Source organism: Solanum pennellii, chromosome 2 (genome assembly GCF_001406875.1).
Source record: "Solanum pennellii chromosome 2, SPENNV200".
Lineage (NCBI taxonomy): Eukaryota > Viridiplantae > Streptophyta > Magnoliopsida > Solanales > Solanaceae > Solanum > Solanum pennellii.
The window spans coordinates 37,121,150-37,141,468 of record NC_028638.1 but is presented as its reverse complement, the minus strand read 5'-3'; the positions used below and the strand labels follow the sequence as shown (position 1 = coordinate 37,141,468).

General features: G+C 31.4%; 1 protein-coding gene across 1 annotated transcript; it reads right to left on the bottom strand.

Moving 5' to 3' along the window:
* Positions 1-8,843: 8,843 nt before the first annotated feature.
* LOC107011979 (ATPase family AAA domain-containing protein 3C) lies at positions 8,844-16,438 on the bottom strand. The gene is made up of 8 exons (XM_015211675.2): positions 15,949-16,438; positions 15,760-15,855; positions 14,547-14,657; positions 13,517-13,826; positions 12,989-13,079; positions 10,389-10,731; positions 9,804-9,952; positions 8,844-9,649 (listed from the first exon to the last, which is right to left on the bottom strand). Exons 1-8 carry the CDS (start codon positions 16,240-16,242, stop codon positions 9,121-9,123), a joined length of 1,923 nt encoding a protein of 640 aa, XP_015067161.1. The 5' UTR covers positions 16,243-16,438; the 3' UTR covers positions 8,844-9,120.
* Between the last annotated feature and the right edge of the window lie 3,881 nt (positions 16,439-20,319).

Below are 20,319 nucleotides of genomic sequence, written 5' to 3'. Positions count from 1 at the left end.
CTACTCAGTACCCGTGTTTTGTACTGACCCCTACTTGTATTTGTTTTCTTTGTTATTTGTGGAGTGCAGCAAACGTACCGTCGTCTTCAACTCAACCGCAACTCTAGTCAGTCTTCATTACACCGGATTTCAGGGTGAGCTAATGCTTCTAGCTTGGACTGGATCTTCTTCCTCATGTCTTGATGCCTTGAAGTTCCGGCATGGACTAGCTTTTGTTTATTTTAGCTTCTTAGAATACTTCTAGTTTAGTAATTTGAGGATAGATGTTCTTGTGATGATGACTTCCAGGTTTTGGGAATAAATAATGATTGATAAATTTTAGAAGTTATTTAATTGATTTTGTTAATGAGTTTTAAGTCTTCCGCATCGTATTTTGTTCATTATGGTTAAAATGTTGGGGTTTAGATTGGTTGGTTCGCTCACATAGTAGGATAAGTGTGGGTGCCAGTCGCGACACGTTTTGGGTCGTGACAAGTAATTAAATAGATGAACGATTTAAATTGTCAAGAGTATAAAATCAAATATATTTTTCACATTATTATTATAATCAAACAAATACAAATTGATTTTTAAAAATAAAATAAATTGAGTTTGTGGGCCACACATGAAACAAAACTTTTTGTGACTCTTGAAAAGGAAAATTGGATTCGTCTAAAAAACTATTTATACAATTACAAATTTAAAACTTTGTCCATAATAAAGTTGTCATTGATCGTCTACATCATGGCGCTTCTATATAATACTAGATATTTTAAGGCCCATAATACGGGCCCAATATAATTTCACATATTTTGCTGAAAAAATTAGATAAATTCACAACTTAAAATATTATAGTCCTCTCTCGGATGCATCCCTATTTTCTCTTGGATACATCTATTTCCTCTCGGATACATATCTATCCCTTCTCGAATACATCCCTTCCCCGAAGTAATATGTCATTTGCAATGTATTGGACAACCAAGGAATATATTTGAGAGGAATGGAAAATTTGAGATTTTTGTAATTGAGAAAACTTCTCAGATATGATGTAATTAGCCACCAAAGATATGAAATTTTTGTACTTTATACTATTTTTTTCTTTAGTAAACAACTTGAATATATTACTTTGTAATCTATTTCAAATAGTCACATGACATAAATGTGTCGTTTATAACCTAAATTGAGAAAGTTTGATTCTAAAATTTTCTTTGCAGTAAGGAAATAGAGAATTGTGTTAGATTATGAGTTAAAACATTTCATGTTCAAGGAATACATAAAATGTTGATATCTTTAAAAAAATTCATCGGTCTTCATATATATTCGCAAGTGGTATCTATTTTTCACAATGTTATTAACTTCATTTTGTGATATTTGCACCATAAATTTTTCATCTGATAAAATACTAATCATTAATCAATCAATTCGTAAAGATTGTCTTAAAGCCTTTCAAATCTCTATTGCTTCAACTTAAGTATAATGTGTTTGTATTTGACTTTGTCGATGAATTTTGTGATACATTTTATTATTGTCTTTCATAAATAGAAATACTTAAAAAATTGATTTCTAACTTCACAACAATTAAAACAATCAAGAAAGCAACTTTATTTCTATATATAATAACAATTGTCGTAATGTTATACTTTAAATATTGAAAGTATTTATCAAAAAAAATAATTTTTGCCTCCACAAAACAAAAACAATCATGAAAGAAACTTTATTTCTATATACAATAACAAATATCGTAATGTTATATTCTAAATTACATTAATTAATTTTTTTTTTGATACTACACTTGATATCATGCCGTAAAGAAAACTCTTAAGCTTACCCCACACAAAATAACAAAATATTAACTATCCAACACATTTTATTTTAATTAGTTAAAAATTTTCTTTTAAAAATATGTCAAAACACATTTATTATTGTTTGTAAGAAGTTAATCAAATAATAGAAACTCTTCACTTAAACAAAATTACAATAATATCCTTATGAGCCCATAACAAAAGTTAAGACATGTATGGATTCTTTTAGATTTTCATTTTGACCATTAATTATAGAAAAAGTTAGGTATATAGCATATTTTATACAATTATTATTTTACTCTTAAGTGATATTAAAATTACTACAATATCATTGATCGTCCTTCCCATGGCTCTTCTATATAGTAGAAAGAGAGAAATATAAGAGAGAAAATAAACTCACTTGACTCCACGAATATGGCATGTATATACTTGTCACGGAGAATATTATATGAACATCTATTTTACAATAATTATTGTATGTATATACTTGACACCAAAAAAAATTTATTGACATAAGTTTGTAATTTATTTTGTTATAAAAAATAAAGTTATTTATTGAAAGTTTAATAACTACTAGCTAAAATTTAAAATTTACTATTAGCTTATTAAAAGAAATTGGTTTTAAACACTAAAATGCACCTCTTAGTTGGTATGTTTTCGTCTTAATTTTTAAATTAATTTTGAACACTAAAATGCACCTCTTAGTTGGTATGTTTTCGTCTTAGTTTTAAGATTTGTTAGTGATATTACATTTTATTCATCATTACCTGCATATATTCATAAAATTTTAATCATTTTTGTTCGGATATGTTAGCATATATTGAGCATTTTAATATTGTAAAAAAAAAAATTAAATTATTATTTTCTTTATTTTGTATGTAAATAAATTTTGATACACATTTAGTTTGCTTTTTATTGAAACGTTTTTTTTTTAATCTTCATTCATTGTTTTTTCACTTTTATTTTTCTATTGATTTTATTTACTCTTTTTATTTTCTTTGTCTTTCGTTTTGATTTGATTTCAAATTTAATTCTAAATATCTTGTATCTAAATTAAGTTAATTTTGAACGGGTATCAAAATAAGTGAAGAAAATCAAATAAAACCTTAAAAAAATAAAACATTAAAATCAAAGGACACCTTTTAAAGTATTTTTTTAAAAAAAAACACATAATTTTAAAAATAAATTAAAAGTGAAAATTTAATAAATAAATTAAAAAATGATTAAAGTGAGAAAGAAATTCAAATAACTATTTTTTAAAGAAGTAAATAAAAATAATTTAATATATATTTAAGTTTTAATATCAATAAATATATGTATTAACTAATTATAAAGCTAACAATAAAAAAATAACATGTATCAAGTTTATGCAGTCATCACTTGCCTTTAAGAGAGTATACATACGCTCTATGTCATGTCAGCGTTTGCGGTGTACTTATTCCATTTTAAATTAGTTTTGGGGGGAAGTAATATGACTCTAGTTAAGTTTAAGTGTGTTTCTGAATTTCGATCATAATATAAAGGGGCACTTGTATCTTATCCCGAGATTAAAAAAAAGAAGTAAATATAAGAATAATAATGTTGGTTCATGATAATCGTCAGAATATAAATGAGGCAATAAAATAGATAGTCACATAAGAATTAATAGTATAATCAACCAAAAAATATTTTATTTCTCAAATATTAAAATGATCTCTATATTAAATAAGATAAAATAATTATTATATTTTCTATCCAAAAAATTCTTTTCAAAATTTTCAGTACAAAGAGATATGTATACATTTATATCTATATCTTTAGAAGAAAATGTGAGCTTCAAGCGATTTCTTTAATGACTTTATGATCGAGACGATCTTGACTTAATAAAGTATAGATTAAAAGAGTACACCAAAGAAGAAGAAGAAAAAAAGATGGGTGGTTTGCACTTGGCTGCAAATCAAGAAATTTAAGGGGGTAGGTGAAATGTCAATCTAGCAAAGAATTGCTCTATTTTCTTTTTAAGATCCAACATTATTAAGCAAACAGTGTAAGCTTTAATAATAATTGACAAAGTGATTATGAAATATACTCCTATAAGTCAAAGTTGGTTCAACAATACACTATCTCAAGGAATTAAAATTCGTAGCAAAATTATAAAATGAATATAATAAAGACAAGTGTGCAAGAAATCAACGAAAATGATATCAATTTAAGAAAATACATATAATTTCTCAATTCCTATTTATATGTCTCTATTTTAGATTTCACTTTATTAAGAAATTAGATAAGTTTATTTATCATTCTACTTATTTAGTAATCTCTTGAAGTCAATATAAATTAATTTATTTTGATTATTTAAATCGATCAATGAACATAAATTAATTATTCGATTTTCTTATATTGGTTAAGTTCATATTTTCAAGGCTAACAACTCTCAAGGGTAAAATAGAAAATAGTGTTATTTATATACTCCCTTCTTTTAAAAAAGGATGGCCTAGTTTGACTTGTAATGGAGTTTAAGAAAAGAAAGAAGACTTTTTAATCTTGTAGTCTAAATTTAAGTTATGTTAAATGTACCAAAATATCCTTTAATCTTGTGGTCTTAAACATGTCATGTGGAAAGTTAAAATTAAAGTGTTGCCAAAAAAAGAAAGGTATCATTCTTTTTTAAACAGACTAAAAAAAATAGGATCGTTCTTTTATAAACGGAGGGAGTATTAATTTTATAAAATGACAAGTACTCTCTCTGTCCCTAATTACTTGTCCACTTTTGAATTGACACATAAATTAATTATTAGCTTTTACCTCTATTAATTATAAAGTGAATAAAATTAAAAATTTAAGATGTTCAAGACCTTTTTCAAAGTAATTAATTGAGGATATAATAGGTAAAAATGTTTTGTCCTTTATTGATTTGTTAAAATTGACAAGTAATTAGAAATAACTAAAAAAATGGACAAGTAATTAGGAAGAAACAGAGTATTAGAAACATTTATTTTTAATAAGCACGACATATAAATAGAAATAGAAATGTATGTTGAATTGAAAACTACACAACAAAAAAATAAGATAATTTGATTTGAAGGAGTTTCACTTAGAGTAAAACTCTTAAAACAAAAGAGTTTCCATCGATGAGAATTGTGCTTAAATAAAAAGGCAATCACTAACCAAAAAATTGGAGCCTCGCACTAATAACATGCTATGAAATGAGTATCGATACTAAAATAACTAAAAAGATGGATGATAAAGTAACAAACGTACAGTAATATTTTCTTTTCACTTGTTTTTGTATTTTTTTGTGTTGTAATTTTTTTCGTACTTGTTCTGACAATTTTTTGCTATATATATATATACACACACTTAATTGTCATCAAGAATATTGTACGGACATCTATTTCACAAGAAATAATTGCATGTATATACTTGGCACCAAGAATTTTTTAATGATATAAGTCTGTAAATTATTTTGTATTCAAAAAACAATTGTTATTTTATTGACAGTTTACTAACTACTAACTAGAGTTCAAAATCTAAAGTTAGCTTCTTAAAAAGGACTAGTTTAAACAGTAAAATGCACCTCTTAGTTGGTATGTCTTTGTCCTATTTTAAAGATTTGTTAGTAATATATTGCATTTTATTACGTGCATATGATCTTCATAAAATTTTAATCACTTTTTTACGGATATGATAGCATATATTGAGCATTTTAATATTGTAAATATTGTATTGATGTGACTCATATTACAAAGGTTCATTGGCTACATTATGTTTGGTAGTTTTTGTAATATTTAGGTCATACACTTATACGATTGACTATTTTATTATCTTTCTATTTATTACGAGAATTTTTCTATTCTATAAATAGTGAGTCTTCTTTTACTTTGAGTAAGAAATATCTAAGAGAAATAATGTAAGAAAATATGAGAAGTTTGTATTGAGGTTAGTAGTAAAAGAGAGTTAAAATAAAGAAAAATATTGTAAGACTTTAATTAATACACTATACAAAAGAGAGTAATTATATATTGAAGAAATGTGTTATTTTGTGGAGCTTTGAATTCTTCAATTGACCCAGAGTTGTTTGGGTTATGCGATGTTGTTGTACTGTTGTATCCTAAAGGAAGACAAGTCAAGAGTGATATTCCTGGATCGATACAGATATATGTCGTAGCGAGCTTAAATCTCCTTAAAGAAAATTAGATATCTGCATCTCTGCCTAAATATATATATTTTTTTATAATTGTTATTTTATTTTTAACTGTAATTTATTGTATTTACAGTATATTACACCAACATAATAAATCTATATAAATATTCACGCAAAAGAAACGTACAAACGTACAATCGCACATTTCCATAAACTAGCTAGTACAAATAAATCTGGTTGTGATCCCATTTTACAACACTACCTCACTTGCATTTCCAACCACATCAATGTAACATATGTAATAGGAATTGACGGTGTGTTTGGTACGAAGGAAAATATTTTTCGAAAAATATTTTTAATTTCTCATGTTTGGTTGGGATAATATTTTGAAATATGTTTTTCAAATTAGATCATTTTTCTCAAATTTAAGGAAAACGACTTCCATTCAGAAATTAAGAAAAACATTTTCCATAATTTTTTCTAACTACAAATTACAATTTTTTTTATTGAAAAAAATTAATTTATTTTGTCCCTGCCCTTAAACCAGGCCACCCCCCAACCAGCAACACCCATCCCCAAAAAAAAATTTAGGACTTGTTTTTAAAAAATATTTTTAACTTCAATTTTTTTTAACCCAACGACCACCCCTACACCCAACCCCTTACCACCATCCACTCCAAAACAAATTAAAAATTGTTTTTAAAAGATATTTCTAGTTTCAGTTTTTTTATTTTTTACCCCCTCCCCCCACCCCCATCAGCCACCCTAACAGCTCCCACCCCCTTAAAAAAAAGATCAAGTTTGTTTTTAAAAAATCTTTTTTATTTTCTATTTTCTATTTTTATTTGTTCACCCTTACCCTCGATCCTTCCCGCCCCTCTAGCCAAAAAAAATTAAGTTTGTTTTCAAAAATATTTTCAACTATCAAAAAAAAAATTTCACCTTGATCCTCGACCCTTTTTTTTTAAAGTTTGTTTATTGTAAAAATATTTTCAACTTCAGATTTTTCTTTTTTCACCCCTACTTTCGACCCCCCCTCCCCCCCTCCAAAAAAAAAGATTGTTTTTAAAAAATATTTTCAATTTCGAAGATATTTTCTCAAAAATATTTTTCATTTATAAATCAAACACCAAAAATCTTTCTTGAAAAAATTTTTCTACTCACCAACCATACATGAGAAAATAAATCAATATCTACTTATTTTTCAAAAAAAACATTTTCCTTCCTACCAAACACACCCTGAGTGGCAACTGGCAAGTAGAAAGAAAACGTGGAGACAAAAGTAGGGCTTGTCTGCCTCGTGGAAGAGAAGATTATATCTTGGCTTCTTCTGCATGGAGTGATAGAGGCTGAACCAGTATTAGGAGTTTGGGGGTTCTAAATTTTCTTTCTGTTTCTTATCATTAAGATGTCAATCAGTATTTTTATGGGTTCACATATTAATACATAATTTTCTAATATAAATATAAAATTTACGGAAAAGTTATTAGGTTCGTCTGACCTAGCTACGCCCTTGATATGGACATTAACTTTTGCTTTAAAAGTTGATGTCCCACTTCTTGTCCTACACACTTTGATTCCAAGATGTCATCAACGTAACAGTAACCCTACTATGGAATGGTTTAATTGAACACCAGCATTGTTACAGTAAATGAAGAAACAAGTGGTTCCACTCTGATCGCCTCAAGGCGGCCGCAGAATGGAGGAAAGAAATTCTTAAATCTGGATGAACTATTAAACTAATAAGAACTTGTATTGTTTAATTCATTCAAAAATGAAGAGAAAATGGTCTTAAACCCCTTCAATCTATATTCGAAATCTCAATTACACACTTTAACTTCACGAGTGTCCTATTACTCCCGAACTTCATATTTCTCTATTTTCTACACACTTAAACGCTGACCACAATACATAAACCAAGCAAATATTCCAACGTGATTGCACGCGATGAGTCCCCCACTTTTCAACTCCCAATTCCTGTTTTTTTTTTTTTTCATTTTCCTCCTAAAACGTAAAAGACCAGTAAAAAATATCCTTTCTCTTTTTCATTTCCTTCTCCATTTGCATATGCATTTCTGTTGATGATCAAAAGAATTTGTTGTGTATTTTCAACTCGATTTCGTAGTTTATCAACTGATTTAGTAAAAGGTTAGTTCTTTATCCCTTACTTCGAGTTTTTGTTTTATCCCTTAGGTTTCTGTTAGATTCGTAACAACATTCAGTTTGATTCATCCATACAAAGTTTATTCAAGTTTTCATTTGTCCTTTTTGATGAATTTCGAGAAAATTCAAAATTCAAATTAGAGACTTAAATAAGAAATTGGTGCAGATGACAAACCCTAAATTCAAGATTTGAAGTAGAAATGAACATAAACAACTAAACCCTACTTATTTTTTAGAGAAAATCGTGATTTTTTTTAATAAAAGGAACAAGGGTTAATGGTGGGGAAGAAGAAACAATGGTTTATTTGATGGTGAGGAAGATCATCGTTGGAGTAAGAGAAAATTTCCATCGTTCTCACCTTCTCACGCGCCTAGAAAAGGTGTTCTCACCTTCTATGACAGGTCAACGTTTAAGCGTGTAGAAAATAGAGAAATATGAAGTTCATGAGGATAATAGGACACCCGTTGAGTTGGAGTGTATAGTTAAGATTTCGAGTACAGGTTAGAAAGGTTTCAGACCATCTTTCTCAAAAATGAAACTTCATAATTTCTCAGAGCTAATGAAACTCTATGAATCAAGGAACTAGTGTTGGTTGCTTTTGTTATATCTCTTACTTGCTGAAATATAGTCTTGCGCGATATAGCACTCCACCTTTGACCATATATAAATTGAATAATTATAATATATTTAGGATTGTCTTACAAATGAGGTCTGGAGTATAATTGTTTCAAATAAGACCCTCCATAAAGATTCATACTTCACATCCTCATTACTATTAGCCAAAACATATAACAAGTTGGTTTCTTTCACGAAAGAAGAGCTAATGTAGCAATTAACTTATTTTGATGGAGCCTGTGGTGCATAATAAACTCGATACAATTACAGTCCAAGGAGCTACTACCCCTCAATGTTTTCCAATCACTGGGATAGGAAAGGTGGACCCTAAACTACATAATCTTAACATCGAAAAAAATGAATTTTGCGAGGTGAGAAAAACAAAATTTCAACAGTTCATGTCAATAAAAAAGTATATGTTATCTCTGTGGGGCTAGTTAATTCCCCTGGTAGGTTGGCTCAGCCCCTTCAGCAGCTAGTTTTATTCGTTGGTGATGCTCCGCGACCTTGTAATCTACAATTTCCTTGAATAGTTGAGAATCAAGAACGCAGTCTGGGCTCCCATATACAGTTGCTTGAACACTTGCCACAAGTTTTGCAATCTCACGCCCAGAGAATCCTCCTGTCTTCTTAGCAGCCTCTCTAATCACCTCATCAGACAAATCTTTTATGGTTATCCTTTGCGGGCTCTTCTTGAAGAGGTGTCCCCACTTAGAATCGCTGTCACTGTCACCTTCACCAGCAAGGTACTTGTTCAAATAGAGCTTCAGCAATTGGAAACGCTCATCCTCTTGAGGTAGAGGGAATTCAATAACTTCATCTATACGGTCAGTGACAGCACTGTCAAGGTCTCCTGGTCTGTTGGTAGCGAGGACAAGAACTACGTCTCGTGACTGGTCACCTGTTCGAAAGAGTAAAGCATTCAAAGCGCTTCGCTGAGCTTCACTCATGTATGTACTATTCCGCCTGCAATCAAAGAAGAGCACTGTCCTTCAAATTTATATTTCTAGTAGTTTGTTCTATATTTAGAAAAGCAACTCAAACGGCAAAATATCATTATCATTAACCAGTTAATAAGTACCATTCTAAAAGGAAGCAACTGCACTAAAATTTTACTTACTCGCACAAAAATGCATCAGCCTCATCAATGAATAGTAGTAAGCCTTTCTTTGATTTTTTGGCCCAATCAAATATCTCATGAATTTTGGTGACCGCCTGTGCACCCAGGGGTGCAACATCTCCTCCAGTCATCATGGCATAGTCCAAACCCTGTAACATTCAAAGAACTTTTTTTAGCTCGTGAATTATTTTTGGAATCAAAAGAAGAAAAAACTGCAAGGGTTATTTCCTTCCTTTTGTTCCCTAACTTCAAGAAATGCAAGAGTCGGCCGGGGGGGTGGGGTGGGGTGGTTCCTTCTCTTCTAAATAATTTGGTAGGGAGAGGCCAAGAGGGGGGGGGGGGAAGAGTTAACTTCTGGCTATAGTTCAGAAAAGTGAAAAGTTAGTCCGTTCATTGCCATAAGCAGTTATTCATCCTGCTCAATAGATGAAAGGGTATTTACGTTAAAAAATAGGAGCAATTAATGATGGTTGCCCGAAAATCCGATATTAATAGCATGAAAACATTCACACTTATTTATTGCACAATTAGCTAGTGGAGCAACATTATAGTTGAGAAAAAAGTAAAAATATGAGAGAAGTGTACCGATTTTCTTGCTATTTCCCTTGCAACCATTGTTTTCCCAGTGCCAGGAGGACCATAAAAGAGCATATTGCGAAATGGTGCCTGGTGAGACTTGGTGTTTGCTGTGGCCCTAGCAAGGTGTTCTATTCTCCTCTGAAGAGAAGGATGCAGAATAATGTTCCCAAAAGCAGATTTACTTTGTCCAGTTGCTGACGATCCAGCAGCTGTACCAAATTTGAGTCCTTTGTTTGCTACTTGAGAAATCATCCCTGACCAAGGAAATCTTGACATGGATGATTCACGAATTAATGATGGTTGACCAAGAATTCTGTTAATATATCCCCAGGTAACTCTTGCACCTTCCCTGTATTAACAGAAAAAAATAAGAACAAATACATATAATTACTACTCTAAAAACTAAGTGGCCAACAGATAAAATTAAATAGGACACTGAGTACGAAGTGATCAGCAAAAAAGGCCCACACCCAAATCCTCTTAAAGACAAACAAATTGATGATCGTCTAATTACTTGTACAAGTCTTTCCTTGCACCTAATTGTTATTCATAAAGCTGTAAGGTGCATTCGATGATTAAATTTATGACCATATTACAAGTAACCAAGAAATGAAAGACTTACTAAAGTTTGAAGCAAGGCCAAATACACCGGGAGGACCCTCAAACTTGTAATCATTTTTCATTTAAGCGCCTCATCTCTGCAGGGTACCTATTGAATACCTCATGTTGCCAAATTATGCCTATTAAGCATTTTGCGGACATGTAGAACCGCATGTTTGGCACTTCTTCACAACGTACGAGCCTAAATTACTTATACACCTCACCAAAGAAAGTAAAAGGTTTTTGAACTATTTCTCTTAGCCAATTCTTTCTCCATTATATTCACCATGATTTCTTCACTACTATATCCCCTTTTCTTACCTGCTTTAAAATGCTTTACTCGAGTGAGGTCTACGGGAAACGCCTCTCTGCCTTCGCAAGGAGGGGTAAGGTCTGTGTTCACACCACCCTCTACAGACCTCACTTGTGGGATTACACTGGGTATGTTGTTGTCTTTCTCTGGCCACCTTCACCACCTCCACCACTACCCTTGTTTTCTTCTTCAAATCTGTTGTGACCATGCACACTCCACCTCTTTTTCCTCCTCCATTAAATCAGAAAACCATGCGTGGGAACTCCAAAAAATTCCTCCACTATCTTCTTCATTACTCAAACCATCACAACAAACCTAGTTACATCTCAAATGAGTCACATTGTCTTGTTCTAGAGGCTAACATTCTCCTCACCAAAACAAACAATTGGCTCACCTTCTTTAGGCAAAAGTTCAGCAAGTTAAAATCATAACTCTCTTCCTCACAAGCACCCGAGACCTCCTTCACAAGATTTAACCAAAATCCACCTCCTACAGGATACCTTTACCTTCTGCTATACCACCCCAAAATTAACTGACCCTGAAACCCCAATGATAAGCACGACTTCAAGAATGTTCTTATCCCTGACCACTTAAAGAATTATAAAGTGTTACTAGATTAACATTCTTGAAGTTTGGTTCTTCCCCCAGATCTATATAAGCAATTTAATTTTTTTCCTAAGATAACCAATCAAAGAAAATGCTACATTAATATATTGTCTTCAAGTCAAAATTCATGCATTTGCTAATATGTTGGAGTAAACAGAATGTGAATGAGCAATAATCAGAACTCCAGTCCAAATTAGCTCAAAAACCCAACCTCCAGGGCTGAATGAAGTTAAAGATTATTGATCAATGCAACATCAAGTTGACACTGTTTATCAAGTGGGATGCAAATGACATGTTCAACAGATAAATGTCCCTGGGATTATAGTAACAAAATAAGGTGATAAATAAGGGAAATATAAAAATGTCACATGGTTAATTGAGTAGTCATATATAATCATGTAAAACTCCAGTCATGTCATTCACATGGCTAAAAATGTGAATAATGTCTTCTTTTTTTCCGTATGGAGAATTAAGCTGTCAATTTGTTTCCTTACTTTAGTCAAATAATGTCAATACACAAAAAAGAAATTCAAACACATGTATGTTGATATTATTTACTTCTCTGAACCTTTCAGTTTAGTAGAAAGGCCGAGAATCTCTTTAATTTTAACAAATCCCACATGTAGAGCTCTTTATCTATCACTATCCTCCTAAAATAGCAAAACAAAAAGAAAATACAACCAACATGAATGAGCAAAACAAAAAAATCTAAAAGGTATCCTGCCAAGATCTTTTGTCTTAGAGAAATCTAGTATGGACAAGATTCAACCATCAAAAACTTTCAGTAACCCTTCCCTATACCAAACATCTTTAGGAGAATATGGTAAGAACAGCTCAAGGAAAAATATACATCAAGAAACGGAAGATATAATTTAGAATTCACATATCGCATCACTCCATCACAAATTAACCATGGTACTTGAGCTATTATAGGTCTTGTGGCTATCAAACATCTATTGATACCAGAATTCAATTATAGGTCTTGGATCTAGGAATGTAGTAGAAGTACACACTTCAAGTATCACTGCCATAAGTTGAGTTTTATAAAAGGGAAATGGAAATGGAAATGAAAGAGTAGAATATAGACCTGGTGGTATAAACTCCAGCAGCCAATGCAGTGACTCCGCCAACAGTCATTACCAATTTACTCCTATCAGTCAATAGAATCCGGAAGCCCTCTGCAAATTGGATTGAGAAACAGTTCCACTGACTCTTGCTCTATTTGTAAAGAGTAATATCAAAAAGATGCATTAATACAGTAAATAGCAGAACATTTTTTATAGCCTATTCTATGTGGTTCATCATCCAACACCTTCCTAAAAAACATCATACTTACTTTTTTTTTCTTTTTAGGTACTCTTATCCTGGTCTATCATAAATAACAACTTCGCTAATATGATGACACAACTACAAAAATTTACAGAGAAGATAAAATCTTTAAGTAAGACGTAATGGAGAATGACGAGTTCCTTCCCCTTCTATTGTGGGTCCTTTGGGATAAGTACAAAGTCATAACAGTTTCTACCAAAAGAAGCATCGGATATGCCAAATGTATTTCCATGTACAACATGTCAGTGAGTTTTTTGGATAAAAAATACTAACAACATTAGCATACCTTCAACATGACTGAAAGTTGTATTAATGGCTGCAAGCCACTTCTCTCTTTCACCATTTATTCTTTCCATCAGCATCCTCCTTTTATGATCTTCAGTCAGTTTAGCTTCATGTGCCCTACCTTCTGCCTCAGCCATGGCCTTCACTCTTATTGTTTCTCGTTCTATTTCAGCTCTCTCCTTTTCAGTTTGTCTTTGTTGTGCTTGAATTTGATCTTCTGTTGCTCGTCTAGCTTGCTCTTTTCGTAGTGATGACTCCTCTTGCATTTTAACCAGTTCAGCATTGTGTCTCCTTTGAGCTTCGTGATCAGTCTGTAATCATGATGTAAAGAAAAGTCAACAAGGTCCCCGTGTAAGATCATTTCAGCATTCAAGAACAATATACATATTCTATGCTATCTGAAATAAACAAAAATGCAGATTTATAATGTGCACAACTTTCAGGAAAAGTAATGAGGCCCAATATAATTTCTATACGAAATAGTATCATATATTAAGTGGGAGCACTCAATTTCTCTTCTACTGCCCAGTACCCATACAATGTTTTAGCTGTCAAACAATGGAATAAGTTGTCGCATGATTGGTCCAGTTTTTGTGAAGAGAAGGATGAAGCATCAGCAGTGCTACAGAGTATTAAAGCATAACCTTTTGAACACTTCAAAGTTAGTTTGTTTCAGGAATCAACTAGTGGACTGGAGATGGTGCTAGGATTCCCTTTTTTCAATGATTACTGTTTAACTGATCTCCATCAACTTTGAAAACTCTAGTCCTCAGACGAGCATTTTTTAGCTAAACTGATGGAACCCTGTCTATCTTAGCCCAACTTGTTCTCTTCTCTAGCCCTTTATTATTGACAAAGTCTACTTTTTAAGAAAATATATACATATATATATATATACAACATGGTAAATGTAAGCACATGTATACAACTTGAGCTTCTAATAAACTATAATTTCTCCCAAGTACTTTGATACTCAAGATGACATGTCCTAGGTGAATCAAGTCTAATTAAGCAGGCAAATCACTACACACCTGCATTCTTTTCCTAGCCAATTCATCTTCATATCTTAACATTTGTGCCTTGGCTTGTGATTGTTGTTGGTAAAGATTCCGCTGGTCTTCTCCCCATTGTCGCTGTTTATCCTGCATTTACACAAGCGCATTTGATATAGTGTAAGAAAAACTTGATAATAACTAAGCAAGAAGTAAAGGATATTCACAGTTGAACGTGTCACCATTATAAAACAGCGATGTTGTGCTTTATGTATGTACACCAGAATCAAAGCAATCACGTCATCCTAACACATAAGAGGTGATAATGCACACCAAATCTCATTTGGTTTATGGTTTATGGTTTAGGTTTTGGAAGATCTGTATTTGAAATATTCTTTAAACTAATCACTTGTTTGGACTAGATTTTGCCTTGTATCTGGACGAGGCTGTTACTCAACATAATTGGTTGGTTAATGTATTTGACAAAAAATGGTTAGACTACGGTCTACGGGTGTGTTTGGTATAGAAGTGAACATTTACCAGAAACTGTTTTAATTTTCCGATGTTTGGAAAACATTTTCTTAGGAAACAAGCTCCTAAAAAATGAGAAAATGACTTCCCTAATGGAAGTAGGGAAAACAAGTTGCTTAAGTGTCTTTTCAATTTTATTGTCTCCTCCCCAACCCTCACCCTTTGCCCATCCCACCCCCCGCCACCCCCGAACCCCCACTTCCTATCCCTACTTGCCTCATAACATTTTGCTAGATAACATATAAATGCTCTTGAGATAATATTTTCTTGTTTATTACCAAACACTAGAAAATAAGTAAGATTACCAAACACTAGAAAATAAGAGACCCACTTATTTTCCAAGAGAACATTTTCAAAAAATCATTTTCCGTGAAAAACATTTTCCTTCATACCAAACACACTCATACATTGTTTCCGGAAGTCAATGCGAATTGACTTTGCAAAACTAAGTCTCAGTTAGTTGCCTATTTTTTAGAACTAAAATAATTTGAATTTGCCGAAATTATTTGGTTTGAAACCAAAACAAAAGTGGTTTCTTTTAAAAAGATTACTTAAGGATTTTCTTCTTATTTCTATCAACACTAAAAACAAGATTACTAATATGTTCCCTATCTTTTTCTTAGTTCTATTACTTCTATCTACAGAATTCTATCAGAATTACATCTATCATCTTAAATGGTCCTCCAATAGACATGCTTCATGCGTAGTCAAAAAGACTTACAATATCTGCATGAGCCTGGATTGCCTCAAAGTGAACTTTTTCCGCAGCAATATCTGCAAGCCGGGTTTTTTCCTGCTTTCTCATCACATCAAACACCTTTTACCAAAAATCAAAACCCAAAATTAGATTAATCTGTTCACCAAAAGAAGACAACAAAAAACATGGAAATTTCACAAAGAAAGCACTCACCTGCTTGTGATAAGGAGAACTATTGATTTCCCTAAGGGCTTTTGCACCCCTTTCTAACGATTCCGGGTTGAACCCACCTCTTGAATCTTCAGAAGAATCCTTTGCATCTGACTCGGAAGAGTCGGTTTGAGGAGACTCCGAAGAAGATGAAGGCACAGAAGGAGATGGAGATGAAAAAGGATTGAAACGAAATGGAGAGTCAGCGTATGCACGGTTTGGGATAGTGGAAGATGCAGCAGCAATGGCAGCTGCAGCTGCCATTGCTGCCATTGAAGACAACTTCGAAGCTGCCATTATTAACAAAGCAATTTCTTGCTCGAATCAAAAGAAGATTGAATACAACATTGACGTGAAGCTTAACAGAGTTCTTCAATGTCTGGTATGAATGAGCTTAAACCCTGCAACTATGGCGTAGTCAAAACTAGGGTTTAAGAGGATCGATTAATTGACCAATTAGATTGGGGATATTGTTGTAATTTCGGTGCCGCCTTTTGTCGAACATTTCTTGTGAAGGGAGTAACCGGATTTGGGCCGAATTGGTAAGTGTTTGAATGCAGCCCAAACTAACTTTATGTAGATGTGAATTGTTTTGATGGAAAAAATGATAAAAATCTCACTTTATTTTATGGGAAAACTCCAACAATTCTGCACTCCCAAAATCCACGTTTTCTCTTTCTTATTTCACTCCATCAATCTCTTCTTATTTTTCTTCCCACAATCTTATCAGTTAATTAATTCATAATTGTTTCCTCTGTCTCCAGTCAAATTGAATTTAACATCGAAATAGATACATTCTTCATTTTCTCCAACTTTCAGTTCACCTTCTTTTTTTCTCACCAATTTTCTTAACCAACCTTTCTGTCTAACTATCCTCGACCACCTACCACATCGACAAGTTTACCAGTTATTGTTGGTGGATCTTTCATGGATCTTAGTATCTATTCTCCAAAGTGGTCTGCATTTTTTTGTTTTTTCTTTATCAAAATTGTGATACATTATGGATGACACACCTTCATTCAGTATTTGGATTACCCAGATAATATCATCTGACACCAATCGTGTTTATAATTATGAAAAAATTGATTGGGTAGAAAACAAATCTAAGAAATTACATAATCCTTTCGTAATGGCGAAAATAAACATTAAGAAGGTGAAAAAGGATAGTCAATAATCATCTTCAAAAGCGTAGTCGATAAAACCCCCAAAAAGTCGCACCGAGCAATATCTCGACATCCTTCACCTTAGGTTAGATTTTCTATTTTTTTAATCAATTTTTGTGATCGTTAAACTTGATTTTATCAGTTCAATGATTTTATGATACATTAATGATTCAATACTTTTTTAATGTTGTAATTTAACAGGATTTAGTTAGTTTTGTAAATAATCTGAGTTTGTCGAGAATGATTGCGTCATCTCAATCATCCCTCTTCCTAATGTAATTACACGCAAGATCTTGGTTGGAGAAGTGAGAGGAAGTTGAACAACTTTGGATCCGAAAGAAGTTTTAGCAACAATTATCGCCTTTTGGAGATAAACATTCATTGAAAAGAGGCGTGGAGGGGGGGTGGAGGGAAGTAAAACATGTTGTTAAACATTCAATGTATCAGATGTTGTTATGTATCTTACTGTTTTATAACTAAATGTGTGTTGTGTTCATCATACTCACAGTTTATCATAACAATTTTTTTTATATTTTGATGTTCAACTTTGTCTGATACAAAATCTATGATACTTTGATATTCACATATTTTTACTATATCTAGTTGATAATGCCTTCGTTTCAACTTTATGATACATTATATTAACTTTTGTTACCAAACAATAATGTACATATCTAAAATCATAAAATCAAATAGTCAGACAAAGTTCCAGTAAAGATTGATACATAGATAATTTTACCTTCCTAAATGATATGCAATCTTATTATGTAAATACGGTACTGAAAAGATTAGGATACATTAGTGAAAATGAGGATTCACCAAGGCCTAAGAGTCAATTCACAACACCAACTCAAGACGATTTGGTTAATATTGAATAGAGATTATCTATCAGTTGTTAGACACTTTTTTTATAGTGTTATCATTTTTGAGATACATTAACTTTAGTTTTAAAAACTTTTGTTGTTATTATTCAAGATACTCGTACTCAAGTTTAGAGTACTTCTCTAAGAAGTTATTTATTTTGATTTTAACTTTTACTATTTTTAGTTGTTATTTACGATACACATTTATTTTATATAAAATGACACAAAATTTGAACAAAACTAAGTATTATATTCATTAATGCATGAATGCACGATATTATTTCTTCTCATTAGTTTTAGTTAAACTAGTTAGTTGCTAATTATTGATACATTTTAACTCCTAATCAATGCAATGTATTTTATAACTTGATTGCTGATTCAATTATGTATTTACTTGATGACTTGGTTTTAGTTAATTGTTTATTCATTCATGTTGATACATTATATAATTAGTTGTAGCTAATTCTTGATTCATGTATCTTATTGATAAATCAATTCTTACTCATTGTAATACATTTATAGATACACTTTACTAATTTTACATACTACATTTTCACAACCTTATCGTATCAAATACATCATTTTTAACTAGATCATGATAGATTATATAAAAATGTATCAGAATCATATTGAGTGGTACCAGCTCCACAAACACAATCTCTGGTACATTATTATTAAATAGCTAAAAACACATCATTTTAAAAAGATATATGAAACACAAAGTGTTATAAAAATGAACACAATATTACAATTGTATCGAAATTTCACTATTGAATTGTAAATTTTAATGTTTTATCAAGGTAAAAGTGAACAAAGCAAAAAACTAGAATTTTATAATCTCAAAATATTGTATCTGAAACATAACTATAGTTCCAGAAAAGAGTTTTTCAATCTTCTTTCGAAAAGCAAAATACAAGTTCTTCGTTTATGATATTTTTCTTGAACGTACACAAATGTTTGTGTTTGTACTTATCTTTTCATTCAATGTATTTCCCTTCCTTTTTCTTGGTCGTCCAGTCATCTGTTTGTACCTACGTGACAAGATAATTTCTTTCAAAATAGACTTCGGTATTGACTAATCGTCCTTATAGACATTAGAATCATTGAAACTTCATTTGTAGTTTTTTATGCAGCTAGTTTGTAGTAATCAGAGCGGGGATATGTATGTTGTCATGTTTTTGCTCTTCACAATAGCGATTGTGTGCATACAAGGTATCTCGTCATGATGAAATATACAATTACATATTTTTCTCTCAAGACAAACAACGTCCACCTTTATACACTTATTAAATAAATTTAGAGGATGAAATAGCCTACACACGTCTGGAACTTAATAATACATCACATATCAATTAACTCAATTCAAGATACGCAACATCCTAATGATAACTAGCCTCCAGATACATGATAATTTATAAATTGATACACACCTTCATATATTGATTAAAAAGCTCATATACTGATACATTAAAAAAAAAAATTCACATATATCTGATATGTTATTGTAACAACACACTAACTCACATCTATAAAACTCCATTACATATACATCAAAGTAAAACTAAATCAAGTTTAAATCAGTAAGTATCATGATTCATATATGTATATACAAGTTCAATAATCAAAAAAGAAATACAAATGTAATCGATACTTTATACTAACAGTACAGTAACTCATAAATTTGTAAAGCCATAAAATATTCGTCAAGGGTTAATGTATCAAGTTCTAATCAGTAATGTTCATAACTTATCGGTCAATATACAGATTCATGAATGAACAAACAATAATTAAATCACAAAAATATGTGTTGCATACCTTTTGTTATCAGATCTTTCATTCGAAAATTGAAGTTATGCCAAATAAACATAACTATTTTTGTCCAAGATAATTATAAAAAAAATAACTTCATATTTGAAATCTGCATCTAATAATTGTAAGAAATCACCAGCACGAAAATAAAAATTTCAAAAAAGTTTGCAAAGAAATTCAGGTCTTGATCTACCATCATTGAGATCTATGTCGAATTTGAAGAACCCAAAAGTTACGATCTTCAATTTTTTCTTCCATCAAGAGTGTCAAAAATCAAAATATTCATTATATATCTTATCAAAAGTTCTGAAAATCCTACTCAAAGATTTTCTTCGCTGAAACAAAAACAAAGATAAACAAAGATTTTGAATTTTAAATTGATTTGTTATTTTAGGATTTATGTTTTTTTGATTGACACAATAAAGAGGATTTGAATAGCGTAAAATATGGGATTTTAATTGATTTTCTGATTTGTTTTCCTTTTTAAGCGCAACAACCACATATATAATGTATCGCAATTAATGTATTCGGACAACCAA